General features: G+C 39.8%; 3 protein-coding genes across 5 annotated transcripts; 1 reads left to right on the forward strand and 2 right to left on the reverse strand.

Annotated features, from left to right (window-relative positions):
• Positions 1-206: 206 nt before the first annotated feature.
• LOC137186411 (uncharacterized) lies at positions 207-9,217 on the reverse strand. Of its 3 annotated transcripts, XM_067595331.1 has the most exons (16): positions 9,117-9,183; positions 8,654-8,775; positions 8,221-8,371; positions 7,735-8,047; positions 6,817-6,995; positions 5,257-6,708; positions 5,023-5,162; positions 4,277-4,451; positions 3,645-3,740; positions 3,092-3,284; positions 2,458-3,005; positions 2,205-2,349; positions 1,889-2,120; positions 1,110-1,241; positions 814-900; positions 207-721 (listed from the first exon to the last, which is right to left on the reverse strand). In XM_067595331.1, the coding sequence occupies exons 3-16, from the start codon at positions 8,255-8,257 to the stop codon at positions 383-385; spliced, it is 4,068 nt and encodes a 1,355-aa protein (XP_067451432.1). In that variant the 5' UTR covers positions 8,258-8,371; positions 8,654-8,775; positions 9,117-9,183; the 3' UTR covers positions 207-382. The 3 variants fall into 3 exon arrangements, with proteins under 3 accessions (XP_067451432.1, XP_067451431.1, XP_067451433.1); XM_067595330.1 differs by lacking the exon at positions 8,654-8,775 and having other exon boundaries at positions 9,117-9,217; XM_067595332.1 differs by lacking the exons at positions 8,221-8,371; positions 8,654-8,775; positions 9,117-9,183 and having other exon boundaries at positions 7,740-7,880.
• Positions 9,218-10,595: 1,378 nt separating this feature from the next.
• Positions 10,596-14,821, forward strand: exosc5 (exosome component 5). The gene is made up of 6 exons (XM_067595336.1): positions 10,596-10,750; positions 12,846-12,959; positions 13,254-13,375; positions 13,506-13,646; positions 14,351-14,440; positions 14,675-14,821. The coding sequence occupies exons 1-6, from the start codon at positions 10,651-10,653 to the stop codon at positions 14,768-14,770; spliced, it is 663 nt and encodes a 220-aa protein (XP_067451437.1). The 5' UTR covers positions 10,596-10,650; the 3' UTR covers positions 14,771-14,821.
• A 139-nt stretch (positions 14,822-14,960) lies between these two features.
• On the reverse strand, positions 14,961-22,465 carry tmem91 (transmembrane protein 91). Its single transcript, XM_067595335.1, has 3 exons — positions 21,033-22,465; positions 18,797-18,943; positions 14,961-17,246 (listed from the first exon to the last, which is right to left on the reverse strand). The coding sequence occupies exons 1-3, from the start codon at positions 21,465-21,467 to the stop codon at positions 17,091-17,093; spliced, it is 738 nt and encodes a 245-aa protein (XP_067451436.1). The 5' UTR covers positions 21,468-22,465; the 3' UTR covers positions 14,961-17,090.
• Between the last annotated feature and the right edge of the window lie 767 nt (positions 22,466-23,232).

Genomic DNA, 23,232 nt, shown 5'->3' on the forward strand with positions numbered 1-23,232 from the left:
TGCCTTTTCAAAAGTTTATGGTCACTTTATCGAAGCAAAAAATACTTTGATTTGATAAAATACTACTTTTTTCAAAGCAGAATGACTGATTTTACTATGTGAAGTACATTCAAGTTACACAAGATGCCAGTTATACTTAAAAGAAGGCTTGTAGTTATAAACTTTTTTGTACCTTTGTGATGTAAAAATATGTATTTTTGCTTGTATGAACAAATATAAAATCCTTTTATTTTAATGTACATAACATGAAAACATGTTTATACTCTTGGTTGTGACATCAACCTAATATTCATTCAACAGCAGCACAGTGAACGATCTACTTGAACATGTTCATTGTAAATAACAGGATTTTAACACTTTATGTATCGGTTGTCACATCTGATCAATTTTTCTGTAGAAAAATCTGCATATCTGCCTGTTCTGGTACAATATGTGACCTCTCTTGGCTGATTGTGTCGCCTGCTGACGATGCTTGGATACACAGGTATGAGTTAGAGAGTTCAAACAGGAGAGGCAGCATGTCCTGTCGCTCCCACCACCAGGCCAGAGCGTCCTCTGACGTGGGTATGGCAGGCAGATTTCTGTACAGCTGTATTTCTCGCTGGACTCTTTCAAGGATGGATAGGGTCTTTTCTGCTGCTGCGCCGCTCTTCAGAGCTCTGTCCTCCTCGTCAAAAAGCTCCTCCAGGGCAGTTAACCTTGGCTTTTTGGGCAATGGAGTCTGGAAAGTTGAAATTTAGCAAAAAAAAAGTGTTAAAACAAAACAATCTGAACTAAATACAATGAACATGTGTGTCCTGCGGATGGCATTACCTCATCTGAATACTCGTCATTTTGCTCAGATACATCATCAGCGTCACTGTCCTCCCGCTGAAGTCTGTGTTCCTCCTGATTTGACACCTAAACAAAAAAGTCAATCACAATAAAATGACATGGATGAGTTCAAAAACGGGCAAAAAGGCCAGCATGTACTACTACTTCAGCTGCGAGTGTGTATGAGATGACTGATGGTAGATACAGACTTTGAATCTATACTAAAGTACAGATATCGCTGGCTTACAGCAAATCATACCAGAACAAATGTAATATTGGTAAAGAAAATAGATTACCTGCCCCGTTGTGATTGTAACCGTAACTGCAGCACTTTTCACTCTGTTCCAGATCTCGTCAGAGTCAACTCTGTTCTTGAACCTCGGGTCCATCGCGCTCGCCTCCTGTAGGAACTTCCAAGTGTCACCGTCCTGAAATAAAGCAAACAGACTCTGGCTGTTAAAATCAAAACATTAAATATGTGTGTGTAAGAGGAAAGCAGAGTGCAGTCAGATCTGGGATAGAGTCAAAACACTGAACTCTTGGTCTGCAAACTTATTTCATCTTTAAATTATTACGTCAGATGTATATTTACTGTCTGAGATGATAAAGAAAGCCTTCATCTTTTCTGCCACTTGGAATAGTCTGCAGAAGGTAATTAACATTTAGACAGTGGATATCCTGGGTGAATTTAAGACTTGTTAATTCTATGGTAAAATGAGCTCTGTTATTGGCTCTTTTTGACCTTTTTAGTATTGTTGTGTGTTTTCAGTCTTTTGTATTTGTTTTGTTTGCAAATCTTTCTGCTGCCATCTTGGCCAGATCTCCCTTATACAAGAGGTCTCCGGCCTCTGAGGGACTGCTTAAATAAAGGTTGACTAGAAAAATAAAACTTTATGGTATTCTTACCCTGCAACTTAAGACGCCTCACTGGAAATATACCTAGAAAACTTAATAAAACTTCACAATTTAAATCTACTTTTATAAGGAACCACCACAACCTCAGATGGAATTTATCAGGACAATAATGAAACGTCTCCTTTTGATTTAGCTCTCCTGTGGAAAGTATTGAACGTACCTTATAACATGTAGACAAGTCACCCCAGACTTTCTCCTTGAGTGTGGCTATGAAAAGAGAGTCCTCATTCTGGGTTTCAAAGTGGGCCTCCAGTTTCTTCAGGATAGGAAATATCTGACTACAAGTTGGACTCTTGTCGGCTGAGACGCAGAGCGAAGATCTATACAGAGGCTTCATGGTCCTGATGAACTCTTCTGCTTTTTGGAGATCGGCCTCTGAGAGCGTTTCAAGCCTTGGGAGTAAATGTAGGTGAAATAAATCTATTATTTTCACAACATTAACTATATTGCATTCTAAATTATACAACTTCCATTACCTTTTCTTCTCAACAGACGGTTTGAGGCGGGGATCTGTGGTGGTGGCCTGAATGGCAGCGTACTGCTCTACAAACCTCTCCACCATGAGGTAAAACGAGTTCCAACGTGTTCGGACGTCGACTATTAAAGAATGCTCTGGTAGATCTGAAAGACAGGCGTGATTCTGACATTCATTTTCTGTGTGTGATACTGCAGCTACAATCTAAGAACAGGCAGAAAATAAGATACAGATGATAATGATGATGTACTCACTCCAGAGCTGTTGTTTCTCTTGAAGAACTGTTTCAGCATTGGAAGACCCTTTGATCCAGACGACAACATCTCTTATCTTTGACGCCCATCTGGCCACAGTGTTGCTGGTGTGCACCTTCTGTGCAGCGAGACTTAGGATGTGTGCAAAACACCTCAGCTTCCTTAACGGCAATTTCTTGATGGAAAAGTCCATATTGAATCCGTTTTCCACCGTCATGGCGACAACCTTGTCTTTGACGCCATATTCCTCCAGTATACGGCCGATCTGCTCCACTGCCGCCGCGCCTGTCTGAGAGTCGTAAACTGACTTTGTACGGAGCACTTTCTGCCTCTTCTGGCCTTTCATTATGAAGTGTAAAGTAACTGTCAGGTAACGGTCGTGGGCAAGACTTGTCCACCAGTCGCACGTCACGGCAGCCTTGGACACTCGAAGCAGCTCTCTGATGAGGTTCTTCCTCTCCAACAAGTACCATGAAGGTATCAGTGTATTTATGAGCTGGTCTCTGGAGGGCAGCTGGTACTTTGGGTTTAACGTTTCTGTCATTTCTCTGAGTGAAAAAACACAAATGAAAATGCAGATTATCAGCGGATGTTAATAACCACATTTGTGCGTCCAAAGATGAATAAGACCTACTTGAACCATGGTGACTCCACTGTGGACAAGGGATTTAATGCTTTCACAAGATATCTGATCACAGCTCTGTGACACTCCTTTGTTCTTTGCTTGCTGAGCCTCTTTCTCTCAGCCAGGGCGAAGGAGGTCGTGACGGCAGACACTGCAGCTTCTTTGAGGTTGCTGTTTATGGAGGCAACGCTGGTAGCATTTCCTGTATTTACAAAAAAAGATAGTAAAAGGAAAAATGCATGAACCTGCATAACGATACCTAAGATTGCTACTTTGCTTTTACTCACAGCAGGCCTAATGCATAAGTGTCAGACTCAACAGATTTCACATATAAAATTGCACATAACTTCATTAGTCAAATGACGTTTTGTAGAATAACCAAGGTTTCCCCAAGGATTGCAAAGTAATGCTTAAGATAATATTAATATTACAGGACTTCTCCCAAATGCCAACTAGATTGAGGTCACTAAACCAACACATTATGAAATTCTATAATCTTGATGGATGTCTCTGGCTCAAAATGAAAATCTGTGGATTCTACAAGTCTCCAAATTACACTTACGAGCAACAAGGGCGCTAGAAATCACTTCTATGCACACCGTATCCCAGAACTCTCCTTCGTTTGCGTCTCCAGTGAAAGACTCTGGCAGGTCCATCCCTGTGAAAATGTTTGTGATTAACTTACTAAATACACTGATAATAAGTATGATGACTGTGCAGCAGAAAGAGACAGGAAAACTCTCTGATACTAAATGAAAGCATTGAAATGTAGCCATATTAAAAACTATTAGAAAGAATAACATCACTAGGACATGAAGCTGAGAGAAAACTCCTATTTTTTATTTATTTTTATTGTTGTTGTTTGTTTACACAACTGCTAACCCTCCTTCCTTTCTCTGTTGATTTGTTTGTTTGTCTTATTCATGTTTGTGATTAATATTCTATCGACGGGTCTGCCATCATTATTGTACAAGCACTTCTTATATATGCTTATATAGTATATATAACATGTAAGATTAATTTGTGTATACTTTGTCAATGCTCAACTAGCTAATAAATTGCTGATCGTAAAAGAAACACCACTGACATGTGGATTTAAAATGTAAAATGACAAAGAAAATCTTACTGAAACTATATTCAAACTTTTAACTATTCATTTATCTTTAATATTTAATTCCAATTAGTAATACTAACCGTCAATGCTGAAAACCCCTTTTTGATAAAGATCCAACATGACTGAGGACGGACAGCTGTGACTGGTAAGAGCTTCAAAGTGGAGGTATGCCTGAAGCACATCCACGCTATATGGAGACTTGACACCTACAGCCCGCTCCAGCACCTGCACCAGTCCACCATCAGTGGTGTGATCCTAAACGTAAGAAAGCAGACAAAAATGATCACTGACAGGTAATAATTTCACTGAGAAAAATTAAAGGACGGATTCACAGCTTTTTAAATCTGTCTTAAAACAACAGTCAGGAGCCCAAATTAACACTGAAGCAGGTTTTTCTTGCTGTAATCATTCCTCCTGTTCATACTGACCATTAGACGATCCCTTCATGATGCATTTACAATGTAAGTGATGGAGGACAAAATGTATATAAAAGTTTATCTGAAGCTAATATGAAGCTTCAGTCATCAAAATGAGTCAAACCAAGTAGATGTCTTTCAACATTACAGTCTTTTTTGTGCCAAAGTCCCTCTTTTTGTTACTATACTTCCACTGCAGCTCAACAGGAAGGAGGAAACACAAAGAGGGAATTTGATGCTAAGTGCATTTTGAGGGGATCTTCTAATAGTCAGTATGAACAAGAGGAATATAACAGCCAGGAAAACCTCTTTCAGTTTTCATATGACTGTTATTTTATGACAGATTTCAGACTCCTTTAAGTATTTGAATCTAAAAACCACAATGACTTTTGAGTTCTTTCATGAAATACCTTTATCAGGCTTCGCAGCAACAAACAGAGTTCCAGACTCAGGATTGCGTGGTTGTTGTAATTGTGCAGACCTTCACTCCACTCCTGGTAACAGTAGACCATTTCACAGTTCGGACACTTTTTGAAAAAGGTGGATATATCTGAAAGATATCAAAAGATGTCTTACAAGGACTGCCTAAACACAAAGACGTTACCATTTTGTACAATCTACCGGCATGTAAACAGATGACAAACCTTCCATCACTCCTGTCACAGTAATGACTCTCGCTTTGTTGGTGATCAGCTCCGGCTCCGTTAAGGAAACATGACCTGGGCAATCTTGGCAGACAGTTTCAGCTGGAAACAAACGCTTTGAAAAATGTGTTTCAGGGTTAAACTGGATGATTTTTTCTGGAAACACAGAGGGCAGTTTTTTTTGGTTGTATATGTATTTTGCCGTTTGTTTCAGTCCTTCCTCTCCTGACACAATTCCAGTTGAATTTTCCGTAGGCGAATCCTCTGTGAACTCAGAAATGCTTAGTGATTTGTCTTGTTTGGCATCTGAAGAAAATAAATCCTTGTTGGTTTGGAAGAGATACCATTTGGCTGCACATTTGTGCAAGCAAGCAATTCTCCCACGAGAACAATCACAATGCCATAACCTTCGCTTTATGTTATAAGTCACAAACACTCTTCCTAACTTACTGTATTGTGACACTTTGGGCTCAAACACAGACAAATACATGCAATGACTTCCGCCAAGAGCCACAAGAGTAACGAGTGGGGTCCTGTTTTGTGTCGCTTGGTCACGATGGTCGAGGCACTTGGCCCCCATGTCCTTTCCAATCCATTTACTGGCAACCAGTTGCTCCAGCACACCAGGTTTCAGCTCTTCTATATTTGCGTGCGTAAAACAAAAATCGACAGATCGCAGGTGGGGACACTGGCTGTTAGTCAAACCACTCCTCCTTCGGAAATCTGCAATAACCTCACACCGATCTTCTCCGCACAACATTTTGTGTGTGCTGCCTGATTTTTTTTTGATGACGTGAACCGGTACGGCAGTGGCTTTATAGGACTTTGCTACAGCATAAACCCCGTTCTGAGAATCAATACACTGACTTCTAAGATGGTCTTTGGCTGTTATGTCTATCTCTGAAATTAAGTGTTTCCTGAGTTTGTGTTTTCTTAGATTTTTTTTATTCAAGTATAAGTTGCACATTGGACATTTTATTTTTCTTCCCGCTGTTCTGAATAATTGAGCTGTTGGTTTAACGGGGTTGTCTGTTAGAGCGCCGGGGTGGACCGCAGGGGTTATAGGCTGGATGTGTGGAGCAGCAGGCTGGCCGACTGTTGTGGGCTCAACAGGGCTGTGAGGAGGAGCAGGACCCTGATCTAATGTGCTTTTTGTTTTAACAAGGCAGTCAGGCGGAGCCGAACACTGTTCGATCGTAACTGTTTGCTGAACGGGTGTAGCGAGGTTGAGCAGGAGGATGGCACCCTGGCCGACCGTGGCCGCGGGTCGAGCAGGAGCGCCAGGTGGAACAACTGATTGGACCGCTGTGGCTGCTGTTGAACTTTGTGTCGCCACACATTTGTCCATGTGACTTTCAAACTGTTTCCGAGTAATAATTGTCTTCGGACAGTACGGGCAGTGAAAATGTCTTTCTCCTCTGCACTTCAAATGGCACACGTAAATGTTATACTCTGTAAAGACAAAACAAAATTCATGAGTGTGGAAGAAGTTACTTGTAGTACTTTGTATTATTGATTGGATAAATTATCAATATATTTCAAGCATGAGTAGATTCTGACCTCCATGTTGTAAGGCCCTCATTCGGTGAATTTCCACATGTGTCCAAACACTTGCGTATTCTCCCTTTGGTTTGTAGACAGATGGCTGACAGAAAGGACAGTGGTACAGTCTGCACTCTTTGCACAACTCCAGACGCATGCGGCCATCTGATCGCCTCCGTACTGTGACGTGCAGGTTTCTAAATACAAAAGGTGAAAAAATTAAATACTGTAACAACATCTAAAACATTTTATATATGTTTATAGAGGACAAAAAGTGAATTTGATTTATACTTAGGAAGCTACAACCTTGTTTACATTAGATCATTCAGAAAACACAAACTACAGTGTCATATCGTTGTGTGGATGGACTAGTTGACGAGTGGGTGTGCTCGTTCTGTCATGCTGGAGCCGGATGAAGGTTTTGGTTTGGGGTGGTCTAGGATGAAGCACATTACACTGCTCCTTTAATCACTGCACTGGCTTTCTGTGTGTCAAAACATGGATTTTAAAATTCTGTTACTTGTCTATGAAGCACTAAATGGTCTCAGGCCTAAATACATCTCTGATTTACTTGTACGATATGAAGCATCCAGACCCCTCAGGTCATCTGTGACAGGTTTACTCAGTGTTCTCAGGATCAAAACCAAGCAGCTTTCAGTTTCTATGTTCCCCACCTGTGGAACAAGCTTCCTGAATACTTGAGGTTTACTAAAACTTTCAGCTCATTAAAAACAGGGCTTTAAACATTATCGTGTACTGCGGCTTTCCAATAAATTAAATACGCAACTTCTTTTTAATCTTTAACTGTTTATTTGTTTTTTCTTTTTCTTGTCTTTTAAATGCAATTTTAATGTCTTCTTTTCAATGTATTTCTATGCAACTGTAAAGGACTTTGACTTGCCTTGTGTCTGAATGGTGCTATATTAATAAACTTGCCTTGCCTTGTGGGCTGTCAAGGACTGGACACTGGAGCATGCAGAGCCAATGGAGGCTGCAGAGACGATGGATGCTGTAGAGACGATTGTAGGTGCAGAGACAATGAAGGGTGCAGAGATGATGGAAGCTATGGTGGGGGCTACAGTGGCACCAGAGGGTGCAGAGGCACCGGGACCTTTTGGAGGGTTAGCTAACCCACATTTCTGCACGTGGCTCAAAAATAAATTTTGCCGAGTTATAATCCTTGTACAATAGCAGCAGTGATAATGGTGGCTTTTGACACATCCACCATGACATCTGTACATTTTATACCCTACAAACAGAGAGAAATCCAGTTTAAAAACTAATCATACATACTTTATTCTTCAGGCAATGTTCAAAATTTAATTAATTAATTAAAACCATTGGAATAAAATACTTAACATTACTAGTGGACAATTTGTACATTTTACAAGATCTGCAACATTTATCTAAACTAATAAATACCTCCATGTTTAACAGCTGACTTCTCGTGGGTCTGCATATGTGCCGCAACATATGCATATTCTCCCACTTTGCTGCAGAACTGGCATTTGTAGTTTGGGCCTTCACAAAGGGGTTTTTGTAAGATACCTTCCCTGCAAACTGTTGGATGTTGCTGGAAGCAAATGTAAAAAAAAAAAAAACTAAGATTTTTATTCTTTCGCACATTATAAACACTTTACAACACTTGCCAAAGGAGTCATGTTCCCTTGAAGGTGTAATACATCCACATAATTTCAGTAAACTGATTAAATTCTCTATTCAAGCTGAAGTGCACCTGATAAGACTGGCACAATTTGCACTTTTATGATTCATGAAGCAGTTCAGTCACCTCAGCAATGAAGCACAGACCTAAACAACTTCAACCTAACTAATGAGACAAAATAAATGAAATCACCTGTGCTGGTGGACAAGACCTTTGGAATACCAGTATGGCAGGTTCATGTCAACATCCAACTGGTAGTAATCACAACTAAGAATCTCGTATTCAGAGTGCAACGATATATATTTCCAGCAGACCTATAATACATTTATAAAGGAACCAAAATGCATGAATGTTTTTTTGTGACAAAGACATATGTGTTCCAGTCATTCCATCACAGAAAAATAGTTGTAGAAATCATTGGAAACTCAAGACTGCCATGACATACATGTACTTTACAAGTGTATGTAAACTTTTGACTAACAGCTGTAGCTTCTCTTGTTATGTTTGCCCGCCAACAGTTATTATCCCGCCAGAACGTAAAAATATTGCTTATTTTAATAACAACGTTAACACAGATACCAATGTGTGTTACAACTATATAAAAAATCACTTATACAGTTCAATTTAAACCGTTATCCCGGGAAAATATGCCTACCGTTGTCTCTACCATGGTTGCTGTCCCTACATGAGCTGCCATCTTGCCGACAACATCTCGTTTTGAAATCTCGCGCGGTTCTGTGTGATTTGGACAGCTTCAAATTACGCCCCCTTCACGGTGGTTGCAGTCCGCAGAAAAAACCCCCCTCTCACCGGGAAATTTCTTTTGAAAACGGGTTCAAAAATGATATCATACTTGTTGGTCAATTAGTTGACTCGCATGGTAGGATGTACGATTACTCAGAACTTTTGAGGAAATATCAAATACCCATAACAGATAAGGAATATGCAACTTCTCATGGCCGCTTACTCACACTGTCAGTTTATCTGATATTGTTGTGAGTGGTTTGTGCTTTTCAGCAGAGCATCAGATTAATGATAGAACAACATGTTATTACAATCTTTGTCCTTGCCTCTCAAGTATGTTCTGACTAATAAAGTGAGAGAAGTTACGTTTAAATTAATTCACAGCAAAATCTTTCCTTAAGATACATAAACGGGATATTGAGTCTGACTGCTCTTACTGCTGTTATTAAAAAACAACAACAGATGTTTCACATTTGTTTTGCAAATGTTCTCATACAGAGAAGTTTTGGTCAGACATATCTAGAGTTCATCCAAATATATTTCATTGCAGATTTTTATTTTTGTTTTGAGGATTGTTTGATCTATTTGATTTTAAGATGGAAAATGAATTTTACAATAAATCTTCTATTTTTATTGCTATATACCACATCCACAAATTCAAAGTCAGTGCTTCTAAACCATTCTTTCCTGTTTTTAATACTGAACTCAGTGAAGCTATGAGGACTGTGTTATGACCTCCGGGCCTGATATTGGAGCATCTTTGACTGATTTTGGTGGTATGATTTAGACTTTTGAATGAAGAGCTTTGTTGTCCTTAAATATTTTTCTCCCTCTTTGCCTGTACCCCTGGGACTTGTGTTGTATTTTGTGTCTTAGTGTGTCCTATATGTATTGTATATGCGATTGTCTTTAATAAAGTTTTTTTAAAAATTCACTTATTTCTGTGAGGCAAACATGTACCAACGTGTTTATTGTGTAGTCACATTTAGGAACTGCAACAAATTAAAAAAAAATAACTGATTATGTATGTCAATAAGGGTAATTTCAGATAATACCTCCGTGTTATCAGTGTTTTTTTTCTTTATTGACATATAAAACAATTACAATTTCTTCTTTCACAAAATGATCATATACCTAACATCAGAATATTCATCCTTTAAGCTTATACACAAACTTTCTTATAATACATTCTTTTTTCTTTCTTTTTTTTTTAGAACAAGCAAATATACAACGCCAGGGATTACAGATAAATATGACATGAAAATGGTGTAGTAAAAAATAAAGATATATAAAAAAAAAAATGTACACATTACAATTATATTTATATATTAAATTTAGAGTTCTTATAATATGTTCATGATTCAAACGGCAAAATAGATGACGTCATCCGGCCGCGACAAACTACGTTTCCTCTGTGGAAGTCGGAAGCTGCACATGGATGTATTATGATGGAGGTGTGCGGATCTTCAAACGTTACTCTGAGAGAGTTTGGTTGTGAACAGAGTTTATTGTCTCGACCTGATGGTTCAGCGTCTTTCATTCAAGGTAACGACACATATAATAAATATGACTCGGAGCCTTTCGGTCTGTTGTTGTTAACCTACTAAAGCTTTTACTTCAATGAAGTAAGCTGAAGCTGGACTGTGTGCAGTATAGACCGTCATTTTCTTATTGAGCCTTAATTATCGTTTTCTCAACCATTTGTAGTAACAATTACTTTTCCACCACCTCACCATAACCCACATTTATGCAGCATAGCAACCGTTGCTGGACATTAAATCATTGCTCCACGGGTTTAATCTATAAAATATAGTGAGCCAGATCGTCTGTGCTGTTATTTAACCTGCACAGAGACCTGCAATTGTATGTAAACACATCAAACAGAGGCAGCAGCAGCAGCTCTGTTTGTTAAATGTGTCTGGTTATATTAAAGGACAGGTTCACAATTTTTCAAGTCTCTCTTAAAACAACAGTCAGGTTGTTTTAAGACAGGCCTGTTTATACTGACTATTTAAAAAACCCTCTTCAAATGTGCTTTCAATGTAGGCTAAGTGATGGAGACAAAATCCACAGTGTGTCCACACAGTCATTTAAAAGTTGATGTGAAGCTTATATGAGGCTTCAGCAGTCTGAGTTAGTCATATCAAGTGGATATCTGACACATTTACAGTCTTTTTAGTATCAAATTCCCTCTTTGTGTTTCCTCAGACAGTGTTTCCCTGCATATTAGCTTCATATAAATGTTTAAATATATTTTCACACAGGAGGAGAACTGTGGATTTTGTTATGAAGGGATCTTCTAATGGTCACTATGAACAGGAGGAATGATTACAGCAAGAAAAACATGTTTCAATGTTCATTTGGGCTCCTGACTGTTGTTTTAAGAAAGACCTTTGGTGCTCGGACCTGTAACAAGTATGTCTTTGTGACTTCTGATTTGTTTAACTACTACATTGTTGTTTTTAGCATCAGTTGATGCTTTCTGTGTTGCAGGACATGGTCTCTCCACTGTAAAGCTATACAGATGTAGACTTTGTGGCTTAATGGTGCTTATGCACAGAGCACATGGATTTACTACAGTCTCAGTCCTTTTTGAAGACATAGCTGGTATAATCACACTTGACCAGTCAATGAATCAAAGTATCTGAAGCAGTCAAACATGTTTTCTGTGTAATTGCTCCTGATAACTTTTTCCGTATTGCTTTGTCACTTACAAAGACACAGTTCAGCCTCCGACAGTACAGTTCACCTTGGCACATGGCACTAAAAAGACTGTAAGGTTGAAAGATATCTACTTGATTTGACTCATTTGAATGACTGAAGTTTCATATTAACTTCCGATAAACTTTTAAAAACATTTTTGCACAGAGGGAGGACTGTGGATTTCGTCCCCAATCACTTACATTGTAAGTGCATTATGAAGTGATCTTCTAATGGCCAGTATGAACAGGAGGAACGATTACAGCATGTTTCAACGTTCATTTAGACACCTGACTGTTGTTTTAAGACTTGAAAAATTGTGAACCCTTCCTTTAAATAATATATTCTAAAATGTTGTGTTTGACTATACTCTACTGCAGATAATATGTCGTCATAATAATTAGGAAAAATAATGACACTGATATTTTTTCAGTACTGTGCAGCCTTTCTTATGACATGTTTTGCAATTTAAAGTGTCAAGCATAAAATGTGGTTTCCAATTCATCATGAACTCACCAATACATCCAGTTGAAAGCAGCAGTGATGTAACTTTACTGTGTTCCCAACAGCCATCAATGCTTAATGCAGCACATTTTTCACCATAAACATAAAACAAACTTCGGCTTTTAATGTTCTGACAGTTACTCCCAGAGGATACAGAGCTGCAGTTATTTGCAAATTACCAATTGGCCTCCGACTCATTCTGCTGTAAATGATTTGATGTGTTGTCACCTACAGCTGAGATGCTTCACCTGTAATCGACACTACAAGGATCACAGCTTCTAAGCTTCTGTCCCGTCTAGACTTCCTGTTTATTTATTATTGTCTGTATTCTATTGTTGTTTATTTTTATACCTGCACAGAGCCAAGTATGATTTCCCAACCTGGATCAATAATGTATTTTCTGTTGAATAATTCCCTCTTGTTTTCTCATGTGAAGGAGACACGAGTGTGTTGGCTGGAGTTTACGGACCAGCTGAGGTCAAAGTCAGCAAGGAGATCTATGACCGAGCAACCTTGGAGGTGTTGATACAGCCCAAAGTTGGACTGCCAAGTACGTGATTATCTTTCTCATTAAACATTTTATTTAATTTGTTTGTTGGGAGTCTAATGTAGTTCCTGAATTTTGCTCTAATGCAATGTGGGCAGTCTTCTTGCATGGGTGTAATTAGATTTTTCTAGCATGTTGTAGTTCTGATAAAGAAGTAATTTAGAGAAGATATTAATACACAGCATGTTTATTTTACTGTGTAAACTCTGCTATACCAGAACACACCACAAGGTGGAATAAGTGAGCCAGTTGGTTCCCTGCATGACTCAAATATGTATCCCAACCTTTGTTTTCTAGGCGTAAGGGAGAGATCGCAAGAGCAGTGTGTACGAGAAACCTGCGAGGCGTCTCTGCTCTCGTCGCTCCATCCTCGCTCCTCCCTCACTCTCATCCTTCAAGTGTTGCATGATGACGGTTCAGTATCCTTCAGTAAAACTCTACTGCTGTGTACTATGAAGTTAATGTTCAGATCTGCAGGTACTTTAGGTCACTGAAATAGTGTCCTACTGGTGTTTTCCTGGTGAGTCTGCTTCCTTACCTGTTCCTCAGCTGTTGTCCTGCTTTTTGAATGCTGCCTGCATGGCTCTTATGGATGCAGGTCTGCCTATGAGCTGCCTGTTCTGTGGAGTGACCTGTGCCATCCACACAGACGGTCAGATCATCACAGACCCCACTGCAGCTCAGGAAAAGGTAAATCTGAGGCTCATGTGTTGTTTTAAAAGGTAAAAAGCACTTTGTCAAGATGGTGTCATATTGTCATGAACTGTTGTTGGTGTTTGTTAAATTTCTGTAAAAGTCCTCGGGTGTACTCACACAGGTGAGGGGGCGTGAGAAGCATATATTTTATCAATACATATCAGTAAAATCATCTTTGCTTGGGAATAAAAAAGGACATTTAAATGCTTTAGATTTCTCAAAAGTCGCCCCATGAAACATTTAAGAGTTAATCATGAATCTAATATAAATTTGAGACTTGAATTCTTGTAAATTTCATACATTTTTGTATCTACTGCTATATTTCACTCCAACTAAACCTTGTATAAAACCCCGGTTCATGCTTCTTTTTGGGAGATGTCAGAGGACACTTTGTGAAACGTAGAAATCTAACTGAAGTAGAATCAGACGCAGATTCAGACACAGATTCAGGGAAAGGTGGCACACCAGAAAATTTAACTTTAACACAGAATAGCAGAGTAACTTGTGGAGTACAGTGACAGAGTGATGATACATTTTCAGCTTGTTGAATTTTACTTGACGTATGATTTGCAAAATACACTTGGACATGTGTATTGTGCATCCACCTACAATATATACTGTATATCTGGTCTTTTTAGTGCAGTTACTCTCTCAAAATCCTCACTGAATTTGTTCTTGTCTGTTTTCACTCTCACCAGGAAAGTCGCGCTTTGATGACCTTTGCTATCGACAGTACAGAACGCAGAGTCATGATGTCATCAACCAAAGGATCATTTTCCGTTCATGAGGTCTGTAAATAAACTGCGACATCGTCAAATTAAGTCTTGTGATCAACGTTAATGTGTGAACTCCAGATTTGTTCTCACACAGCTGTTCAGCTCTGTTTTATTTCTAACGTTCGTCATCATACCTGTATCATCACTACATGAGCTGTCAGGTCTGATGATGGTGATGAAACATTTTTTCTGCAGACTTTTCATTTATATGGATAATCTTTATTTTTTTCGTCTTTTCTTCTACAGCTGCAGCAGTGTATAGCCGTCAGTCAGAAAGCATCAGAGAAGATCTTCCAGTTCTACAGAGACTCCGTCAGACGGCGATATTCCAAAACCCTCTGACGAAGCAGAAGCCTTTTTCTGATCTCTTTTTTTTTTTTTTTTTTTTTTTTTTTTAATACGACACATATACATACTGATGTTGTAATAAAATATTTAGCAACCACTTTGGGCTACCTTTGCTTCACTTTACTTGTGCTGTGTGTTGAAGTGTGTGTGTGGCTGAATGCAAAACGAAAAGAAGAAACATGAATGTCAAACAAAGTGCATTTATTGGGATTCATTGATTTTTCCTTCAGTTTAATATACACATGTAATACAAGAACGTGAACTGAGAAAGTACATAATATCTCCTGTACTAATAAATCTCATTCGCCACGACCTTTAACCTTCATCGACCCGCGCGAGTCGTCCGCTTCGCTGCGTCCGCTGGTTGTCTATACAAGTGATAGAAAGTGAGACAAATCTGACCAGGGTCCGTCTTATAACAGTGATCAGTCAAGACGAACTACATTAAATGCTTCCATATAAATCACTAATTGTGGTAACTCATCTGTAACTACAAAGGGTCATTTTTTTTTATTTTTCATTGACACATAATGTCCAGTGGAGACAGAAGATTTAGGATTGTCTGAACTGTATCACAGCACATCAACGGTGAAAGCTGACGAGGTTTAGACGCTGAGATATCACAGGTGTGCCTACGTGTACCATTTATGTATAGTGACAATAATTATCAGCTCAGTCTTGATACAACACTGGGTTTTTTTTTTTTTTGGAAAACAAAGTATTTGAGTTATTTGTAATTCATCTGTGTGGAGTCTATAAAAACTATACATCGAAATAGAAAATGATGACTTTCACCTTTAGTTAAATGGCACATTTAAGCTCAAACCAATATGGCCAGAGGTTTTTTTTTTTTTTTTTTCTTCTATCACAGCTATTCTTGCAATTATTGGGGACCAAATGAAGGGAGTGTTTGAAGCTTGGAGCAGGTTTGTACAGTATATGACACACTGCAAACTCGCCATGCAGGTTTCCATTGTGACCGAGATGGAGATTTTACTGAATCATGCATCAAATGGCTAAGTGCAAGATGAGCTGTCAGCCTACTTTTTTTTTTTTTTTTTTTTTTAGCCCCTTTTACTCATCTGGACAAAGTGTTGACTGTGTTTGTTTACACCGAGTAGACAACTTCATTTTCAAGTTTGTCACACTGTGAGAAGCGAGTTCCTGAAGTCCTCTTTTTTTTGGAGGAGAAAATAGAATCTATATTTGGAGAGCGTGGAGCAGCGATCCACGTGTTTCTATTAATGGAATAGCTCATAAAAGGATCATCCTCTGAGTTTCTTCCATGTTTTTTGGCTCTTTCTTTTGCAAGTCTGCACCCTTCTGTCTATGTCATCATTCCCTTCTTTATCTAGAGCCAGTATCTCACATCACCTTGCATTTCATTTAAAACCTCTCATTTTTATTTATTTTCTCATATAATGGCATTATACGTATTTCTCTCTTTTTTTTTTTGAGTATTTTAACATAAAGATACTTCTTAACTTGGCCTAAACAAAGCAGAATTAGTCCTCTCTGCAGGTAAACGAGGAGTGATGCTGAATGTGTTGTCTTGAAAGCAGGACGGGTTGATCAATGTACATGTGTGGTGGTTCCCAGTGGTGCTCTCGCTCCCGCCAGGAGCTTCCGGCCCCCTCCGTATGTTTTTAAAAATAAAGCTCTGGGGCCCCCGGAGCCATCACCAGCTTTCACCTTGTGCTGGCTCAGGCCCCGCCCCCCACAGCGAGGTCCATCAGGTATTAGCAGCTGCTGTGACCTTCTCATAAATCTGCAGACTCCCATCGACGTACGCTGTCCCCCTTAACTTTCCTCCTCCCAGGTAGACGTCGCCTCTCTCTCTACTTCTCATTATCCATCTGTTGCTTTTGTGACAGTGATAACTTCAGTGTTCTGTATCTGCATTTGTTGTCCCAGTCTCTTATAACTTTTGTAATGCTTAACATGTGATGACGACTACAGCACAGAATCAAAGGATGACAAAATAAATCACATTTACAGACCAAATGTCCTACACAGAGTGATACTGAATAACTTCCTTTTTCAATTATTCTTCTATGCGTGCGAGGAACGTCCTCTGAGCTGAATTATGTCCTAATCGAATTAGAAGTGACTAAGATCTCTCTGTTGTGTTTTCACTGTCCGGTCTTTGCTTTTTCCAGCTCGGTGTAGATAAAACATGACTGCAGACAGGGTCGACGGACGAAAGACTGTGATGATTTTTTAACATTTACAGGTGATACTGTATGTCGGCGTGTGTTGATATTCATGAGATGCGTGAGAGGTCTGTGTTTATTCTTTGTGCAAGAGCTCGCTTTTATGGCGGTTTGCCAGACAGGTAGGAAATCAGCGCAGCGATGGCGCAGATGTACGTTATGATTCCAAACACGATGGAGAGAACTGAGAGCCACAGAGCCTGGCGAGATGCTGCGTTGGCCCCTTGAAAATCCCCCTGAGCGGACGCCTTGTTCGTCTGAGAAACAGAAGAGAAAGGAGAGAGAGAGAGATAAAGGATTAGAGAGGGGTAAAAAAGAGGGAAGAAGGGCATTCGTCATCATTTGTCAATGTCCTCCCTGGCCTCCACTTTCCTCTTCCACTCAGTCCAATCACACGCTAAACCCATATTATGTTCCATCTCTGAATCACACCCAGCGTTTGTGCCTCATTCATCACTTTCTCCTCCTTCCTTCCTTCCTCTCTCCCTCTAGTCCTTGTCTTTGACTCTGACCCCTGTTTTAGGTAGCACTCCACAATATTGGAAATCTATCACCTTGAGGCTTCTTGTTATGACTCTAATTAAACCTTAACGAAGGCCATTGATCTGATCAGAAAGCCTTTGCAGCTTGCCGCCAGTTAGCTTTGCAAAAGCATTAATGGGATTTTTTTTTCTTGCACTGCTGGAAGGATGCCTATATAAACTAGTGGCCTCTGGCAACTGGAGATAGTGGTGTTAGAGGGAGTTTCCACAAGGCCAGTGGTAATAGTGACTGATGAGATAGTTTGTGCGGTGATGTTGTTTCCCTTTTGTCTTTGACCCGCTCCATATTTCCACCAACTTTATCTTAGAGGAGATTAATTAACTCAGCTAATGAATTAACAAGCCATATTTCTAGAGGAAAAACACTTTCACATGAGCCGTAGGTATCGCATTTCATCTTTATTTTTATGAATTTGTCAGTATCTTTTGTTGTCAAACCCTTTGTAGAGAGTGATTTTAGGCTGCTAGAGTGGAGGAAGGTGGTTGTATTGGCAGGATGCTGACACAGTGTCTGCAGGTAGCAGCGTGTTTGTTGTTAGATTCTCTACTTGCATATGATGGCTCAGGATCAGCTGGAAATATTGAGTTGGAAATATGAACATTGTAAAACAGGGATATACTGTACAATATACTGTATATGATAGTATAGATATCCTAGCAGGGGCGAGTAGAGATACACTGCTCTTATTTATTAGATCAGTGGGATCACTAAATCATTTAAGGATAAATATATATATATATATATATATATATATATATATATACATGTTTCTGCTACACAAACTTGTCTCAGTTTTGTATTTGCTCTGGTTGTTGCTTTTGAAATATTCATTAGAGTTTACAACATTTCAACCTAAACAACCCAAACAAAGACTGTTCACACTGTTCTTTTCGTTCCTGCTTCTGTGTTTTTAGTCGGCACACCTCAAAACAACCTCTGATTCTTAAATGATCTGAACATATAAAACCACAAGACACAACCACAGATCTTTGTGCATTCCTCCTTTGGATTGTTCAGCTCTGCTATTTCAAGGTTCTTGTGGCATAATCCTGCAAATCTAGATGTAATCCCTCCCTGTCTTTACTCCGAAGCATGAATTCCATAATGTCCGCATTTGAGACACTGAACCTGTTTTCAGTCTACACACACTGCAGAGGGTAAGAAATCACCCTCAGCTGTGAACTAAAGTGCCAGGTTGCATCTTGTCAGCTCAGGACTAAGTGTGTGTGTGTGTGTGTGTGTGTGTGTGTGTGTGTGTTTGTACCTTCTGTGAAAGGTAGAAGGCAGCGATGCCCAGGGGCCAGAAGCAGCAGAGCATGGAGAAAAAAGCCAGACCCAAGTAGTCCTGAGGGATCATCAGAGGGAAGTTGTTCTCACTGTCTGTATCACTAAAGTCATCAATGGATGAGTCCTGAGGATTCAAGTGCACATAGATGGAGTTCAGTTTAAAGGGTCCAGTGATACAAATGACAGTGTTATCTGTTAATGCTGATAGTTTTGGGTTTGTTTTCACAGGTTTCCGCCTCCACACCAATGCAATGGAGATGAATGTCATTTTGGCTCACATCATTGGAAAACTGCATTAAAAATTCAGCAACATCTCTCTCCAGAAGTAGTGTCTCCATTACTCTGGATAATAAAACAGTGTGAAAAGTTTTCATAGCGACTATTTCTTTGGTGGTAGCAGTTCCACTGAAAACTGCTCACACCAAGATTTGTGTATTATTGAAAATACCAGGACGTTGCTTTTGTAAAGACACATTGATGTTACATGCTATAAATGTAATTTTAAAATTCTGTGAGCACCACAGATGAATTTCCCTTTCAACTTTGTGGCCACTCATTGCTTGTCCGCTTGCTTGTGTTAGTTTTATCGAATTTGGTGGCAGAAATCTCAGATATCTTAAAACCTGGGTAAGTAAAACCAAAACTACCTGCGTGGCTAAACACCAGGACAAGTGAGAAAGAAGATTTTTGTAATTTTGGTGAACCAAACCTTTACACCCAAAGCTTATTAATTCAATCAAGTGTGTATATGTTGAGTATTATTATTTTAAAAAAATGCATTAAACATACAAACATACATAATACGCTAAAACTAAGCTACTAAGCATTAAAATGTTGGTTTTATAATGTTCATGTCCTCACAAACAACTGGAAAACTTTGCTGGTGCCTGTAAGATAATGTGACTGAATGAGGTTAGTCTGAATGTGCACTAGCTCCGCTGACCGCAGGCGATTCATGACTCGCGCATCTTTTTGAAACAGCTGCATATTCAATCTGACTCTTCCTCTCTCTCTCTCTCTGACCCTGTTATATTACTTTCCTTGTTTTGTTTTAACGCGTGAAATAATAATGCATTTTCAAAAGATGCACCTGAGCGGATGCATCATCGTCAAGGTTATTTTGATGATTCTGATGTCACTCGCTGCACATGCATGTTCTGCTTGTTTGAAAAATAACTCTCTGATGTTAAGATTGATCTGTTCTATCTGGATTTTATTCTCAGATATCAGGAGTGATCCGCCTGGAGCATTTTTTGTTGACATAAAGCAGTTCCGATGTCAGGGAGAAGAAATCTCTAATCGAGAGGAAAGCCAGACATGTTTTAGTCATTTAACTAAGTATTTGTGAAGTGAAACTAAAGAGAAAGAGATGCTGTGTTGTGTTTCTTTAAGGTCACTGCAAGTTTTTATTCCAACCAGCCTGCACCTTTGCATCACTGCACTACTGCCAGCATTCAGAATGAGCTCGAGAAAAAACATTATTTCATGCGCTCTTCTTTTGTCCTTGTGGAGCAAACTCTCAATGTGAACAGCTAAACTTTGTGGGCAGCTGATTGCTCTTGATTTTAATGCTGTATGGTATTACTGAGTGTTTGTTTGTTAATCAAAGTAATAAATGTAGAATGGCCTTCAGCCTTTTTAGTACACAGTGGGTAATTGGATTTTTCATAATCATATAATCAACCAGCAGCTATTTGTGACAGATGCAGCATATATATTCTCATGTTGACGCGTTGTTTTGTTCTTAAAAGGTCACATGTCCACTCTAAGCGTCTTAAAGCTAATTTCCATTACACTTTAGGGTGGGCTCTGCTCAATAGTCAGTGAAACAGAACTGACATCCTCCATCGCTACTGTAGTGTCATTACCTGCACCGCAGCAGGAGAAGAGCTTTATGTAATCTGGCTTTTTGACAGTAAGCATTCATTTGCCGCCTAGCCTGAAATACATTTCTCATATGTCTATTTTAAGTTCCTCTTTGGTTCCCAGATTCTGTCCTGAGAATATGAGAGTCTCTTTTAATGCAAAACTCCTCTATGAGGATGTGGTAGAAATTAGATTGTCAGACATGATGATTATTTATTTGTTGCTGGTTCACCTCTCTGTCTTTGAGAATCATCACAAAGGGAATAATTTGGATTCAAATGCATAAACTCTGTTGTCAGTTCATCAGAATTTTTTTTCCTCAGCATCGTGTCGGTGGGATGTCTTACGTCAGAGTCAGGAAGCAGGTCGTCTTCATCATCCATGCTGTAGGACATGCTGTGGAAGTCCTGCGTCTCAGCCAGAAGCTTCCTCTCCAGCGTAGAGCCGGGCCGAATGTCCACAAAGGTGGTCTCCAGGTAGTCCTTGCTGAGCAGGGAGTCTGCGTGGCCCCAGATGGGAGCCGGTGGGTAGAAAGACTCCAGTGTGCGAGGTAATGAGCAGGGATCCAGTAGCTGTTGTTGCTGAAGCTCAGGAGGATGTCCACAATAGTTCCTCCACGTTAAAGGAGGGTAGGCTCTGTCTTCCTCACACTTAACCAAGATTCCCTTAAACAGCCCACCAGGGGCCTGTCCAGGTCCAGGCCCTTGCCCTGGCTTTGATGCTCGGCTGTTATCGGGGCTTTCTCCCAGAAGAGGGTGCTCCAGCTCATCTAGATTCTCCATCCCGCTCTTTTAATACCAAGCACACGAGAGGCCACCACATCAACAACCAAATGTAATCTACAAATCAGTCTGCAGCGGCGTCTCCCTGGAGAGCGTACGATGGGTTTATGCAAAGGCAGCTGCTTTGCTGGCTTTAGTGTTTCAGTGATAATCCATCTTTAATCCAATTCTTTAATTTTTCTCTTATTATAGGCCTGATTCCAGAGGCAAACAACACATGCCAGGTTAATGTTAGAGTGAAATATCCTTAATGTGCCAGTGGTAGCCGTCTCCTGTAGGGTATGGGATGCTGTGCTGAAGGATTCAAGATCCTCTTTTCCTCACATGTCATAAGCGATTTGTTTCAGACCTTGATGGCTCAGGGTTTGGCCCATGTCTTCCATTTCACATGATTGAGTGTCTCAGTGTTCATGAATATGCTAATGTCGGCTACTTTTCTCGCTCATACAATATGAAAATGTCAGTTCTGATGATGGAGGACCTTGATTAGCCCCAGACAGGCTAATGAAAACACTGGGCAATGGGATTTTAGTGTGATTTGCCCTCAGGAACTCATGGAAAATGTCTCTTGCAATAAAATATGAAGTCTTAATCTAAGCACAGTGTCATGGTATTAGTGTGAAAGCTTTGGATGTCAATCTTTCCCTTCAAGGGTAAAAACAGTTCTGGATGGAAATGGGCAATGAGAATTTTAAAAAAAGACTTTTAAGCTGTCATGACATACAGGCGTATGTTTGTTCCTCTGCAGGAGTCGGGAGGGAGGGAAAAAAAAAGTGCATTGACACTGCCTTCAAAAACAGGCCAAAGGCAGCGGACCCTTCAGATGACTGGACTGACGCACAGCGGGGTGTTTTGAAGCTTGAATATGCACAACCTCCGGCTGCAGTCAAACTAGTGCCGCAATGAACGGATTGGGGCCATATTTGAGGGCAGTTAATCTGTAAAAGCAATGAGGCTCCAGAAATAGAATCCTACGGTGCACGTCGGTGGGTCAGCGGGCCTGCCGACATGCCTTTTCCTCTGTTGTTGCTGTAGGAGGCGATAATGAAGAAATCCAAGTCCTCCTGTGTTGATTTATGGGTTTACTGTTTGCCACGGCAGCGCTCCTTTGGGACATGTATTTTTAATGTACCCCGTCCACCTTAAGAGGGTCGGGTAGTTTTCTTATCCAGGTCTCTGATGAGGATGTGGAGGTGCTGGTCTGTTAGGAGAAGAACAAGGTCACACAGTTACAGTAAACTTAAATCAAATTACATTAATTAAACAATATAACCTTTCAAAATCAATTAATTCAATTTTGTATCATTACACAGTAGTAGTTACCTAGTTCAGCTTTATTTATTCAGGAAGTCTCGTTAAGATCAAGATCTCATTCGCCTACGAATAAATTACATATAAACAACATCACAATAAGTCCATCGTAAACACAGACGCACTAATTTAAACATTCGAAAATATTATGAAAATGTATCAGTAAGCAGACAAGTGTCTCTAACTTCAGTTTGTGCAAAGTACCAGAATATAAGGTACAGTGAAGTATCTGCTATTGTCCCTGAGGTGTAGAAGCTACCTGGCGCACAGCTCAGTGTCCGGTGTGTTTCAGAGGAAGGTCTGTCCCTGGGTGTTTAAGAAAACTGCCAACACAGCATCACACCTCTAAAGAATTCACAGCTCATGACAGACAGAGACACATACACACACACACACACACACACCGAAAATCTGCATTCCTGGTTACTGCAACGCTGCAAAATGGCCTGAGTTT

The sequence above is a fragment of the Thunnus thynnus genome, chromosome 7 (assembly GCF_963924715.1).
Source record: "Thunnus thynnus chromosome 7, fThuThy2.1, whole genome shotgun sequence".
NCBI classification, from domain to species: Eukaryota; Metazoa; Chordata; class Actinopteri; order Scombriformes; family Scombridae; genus Thunnus; species Thunnus thynnus.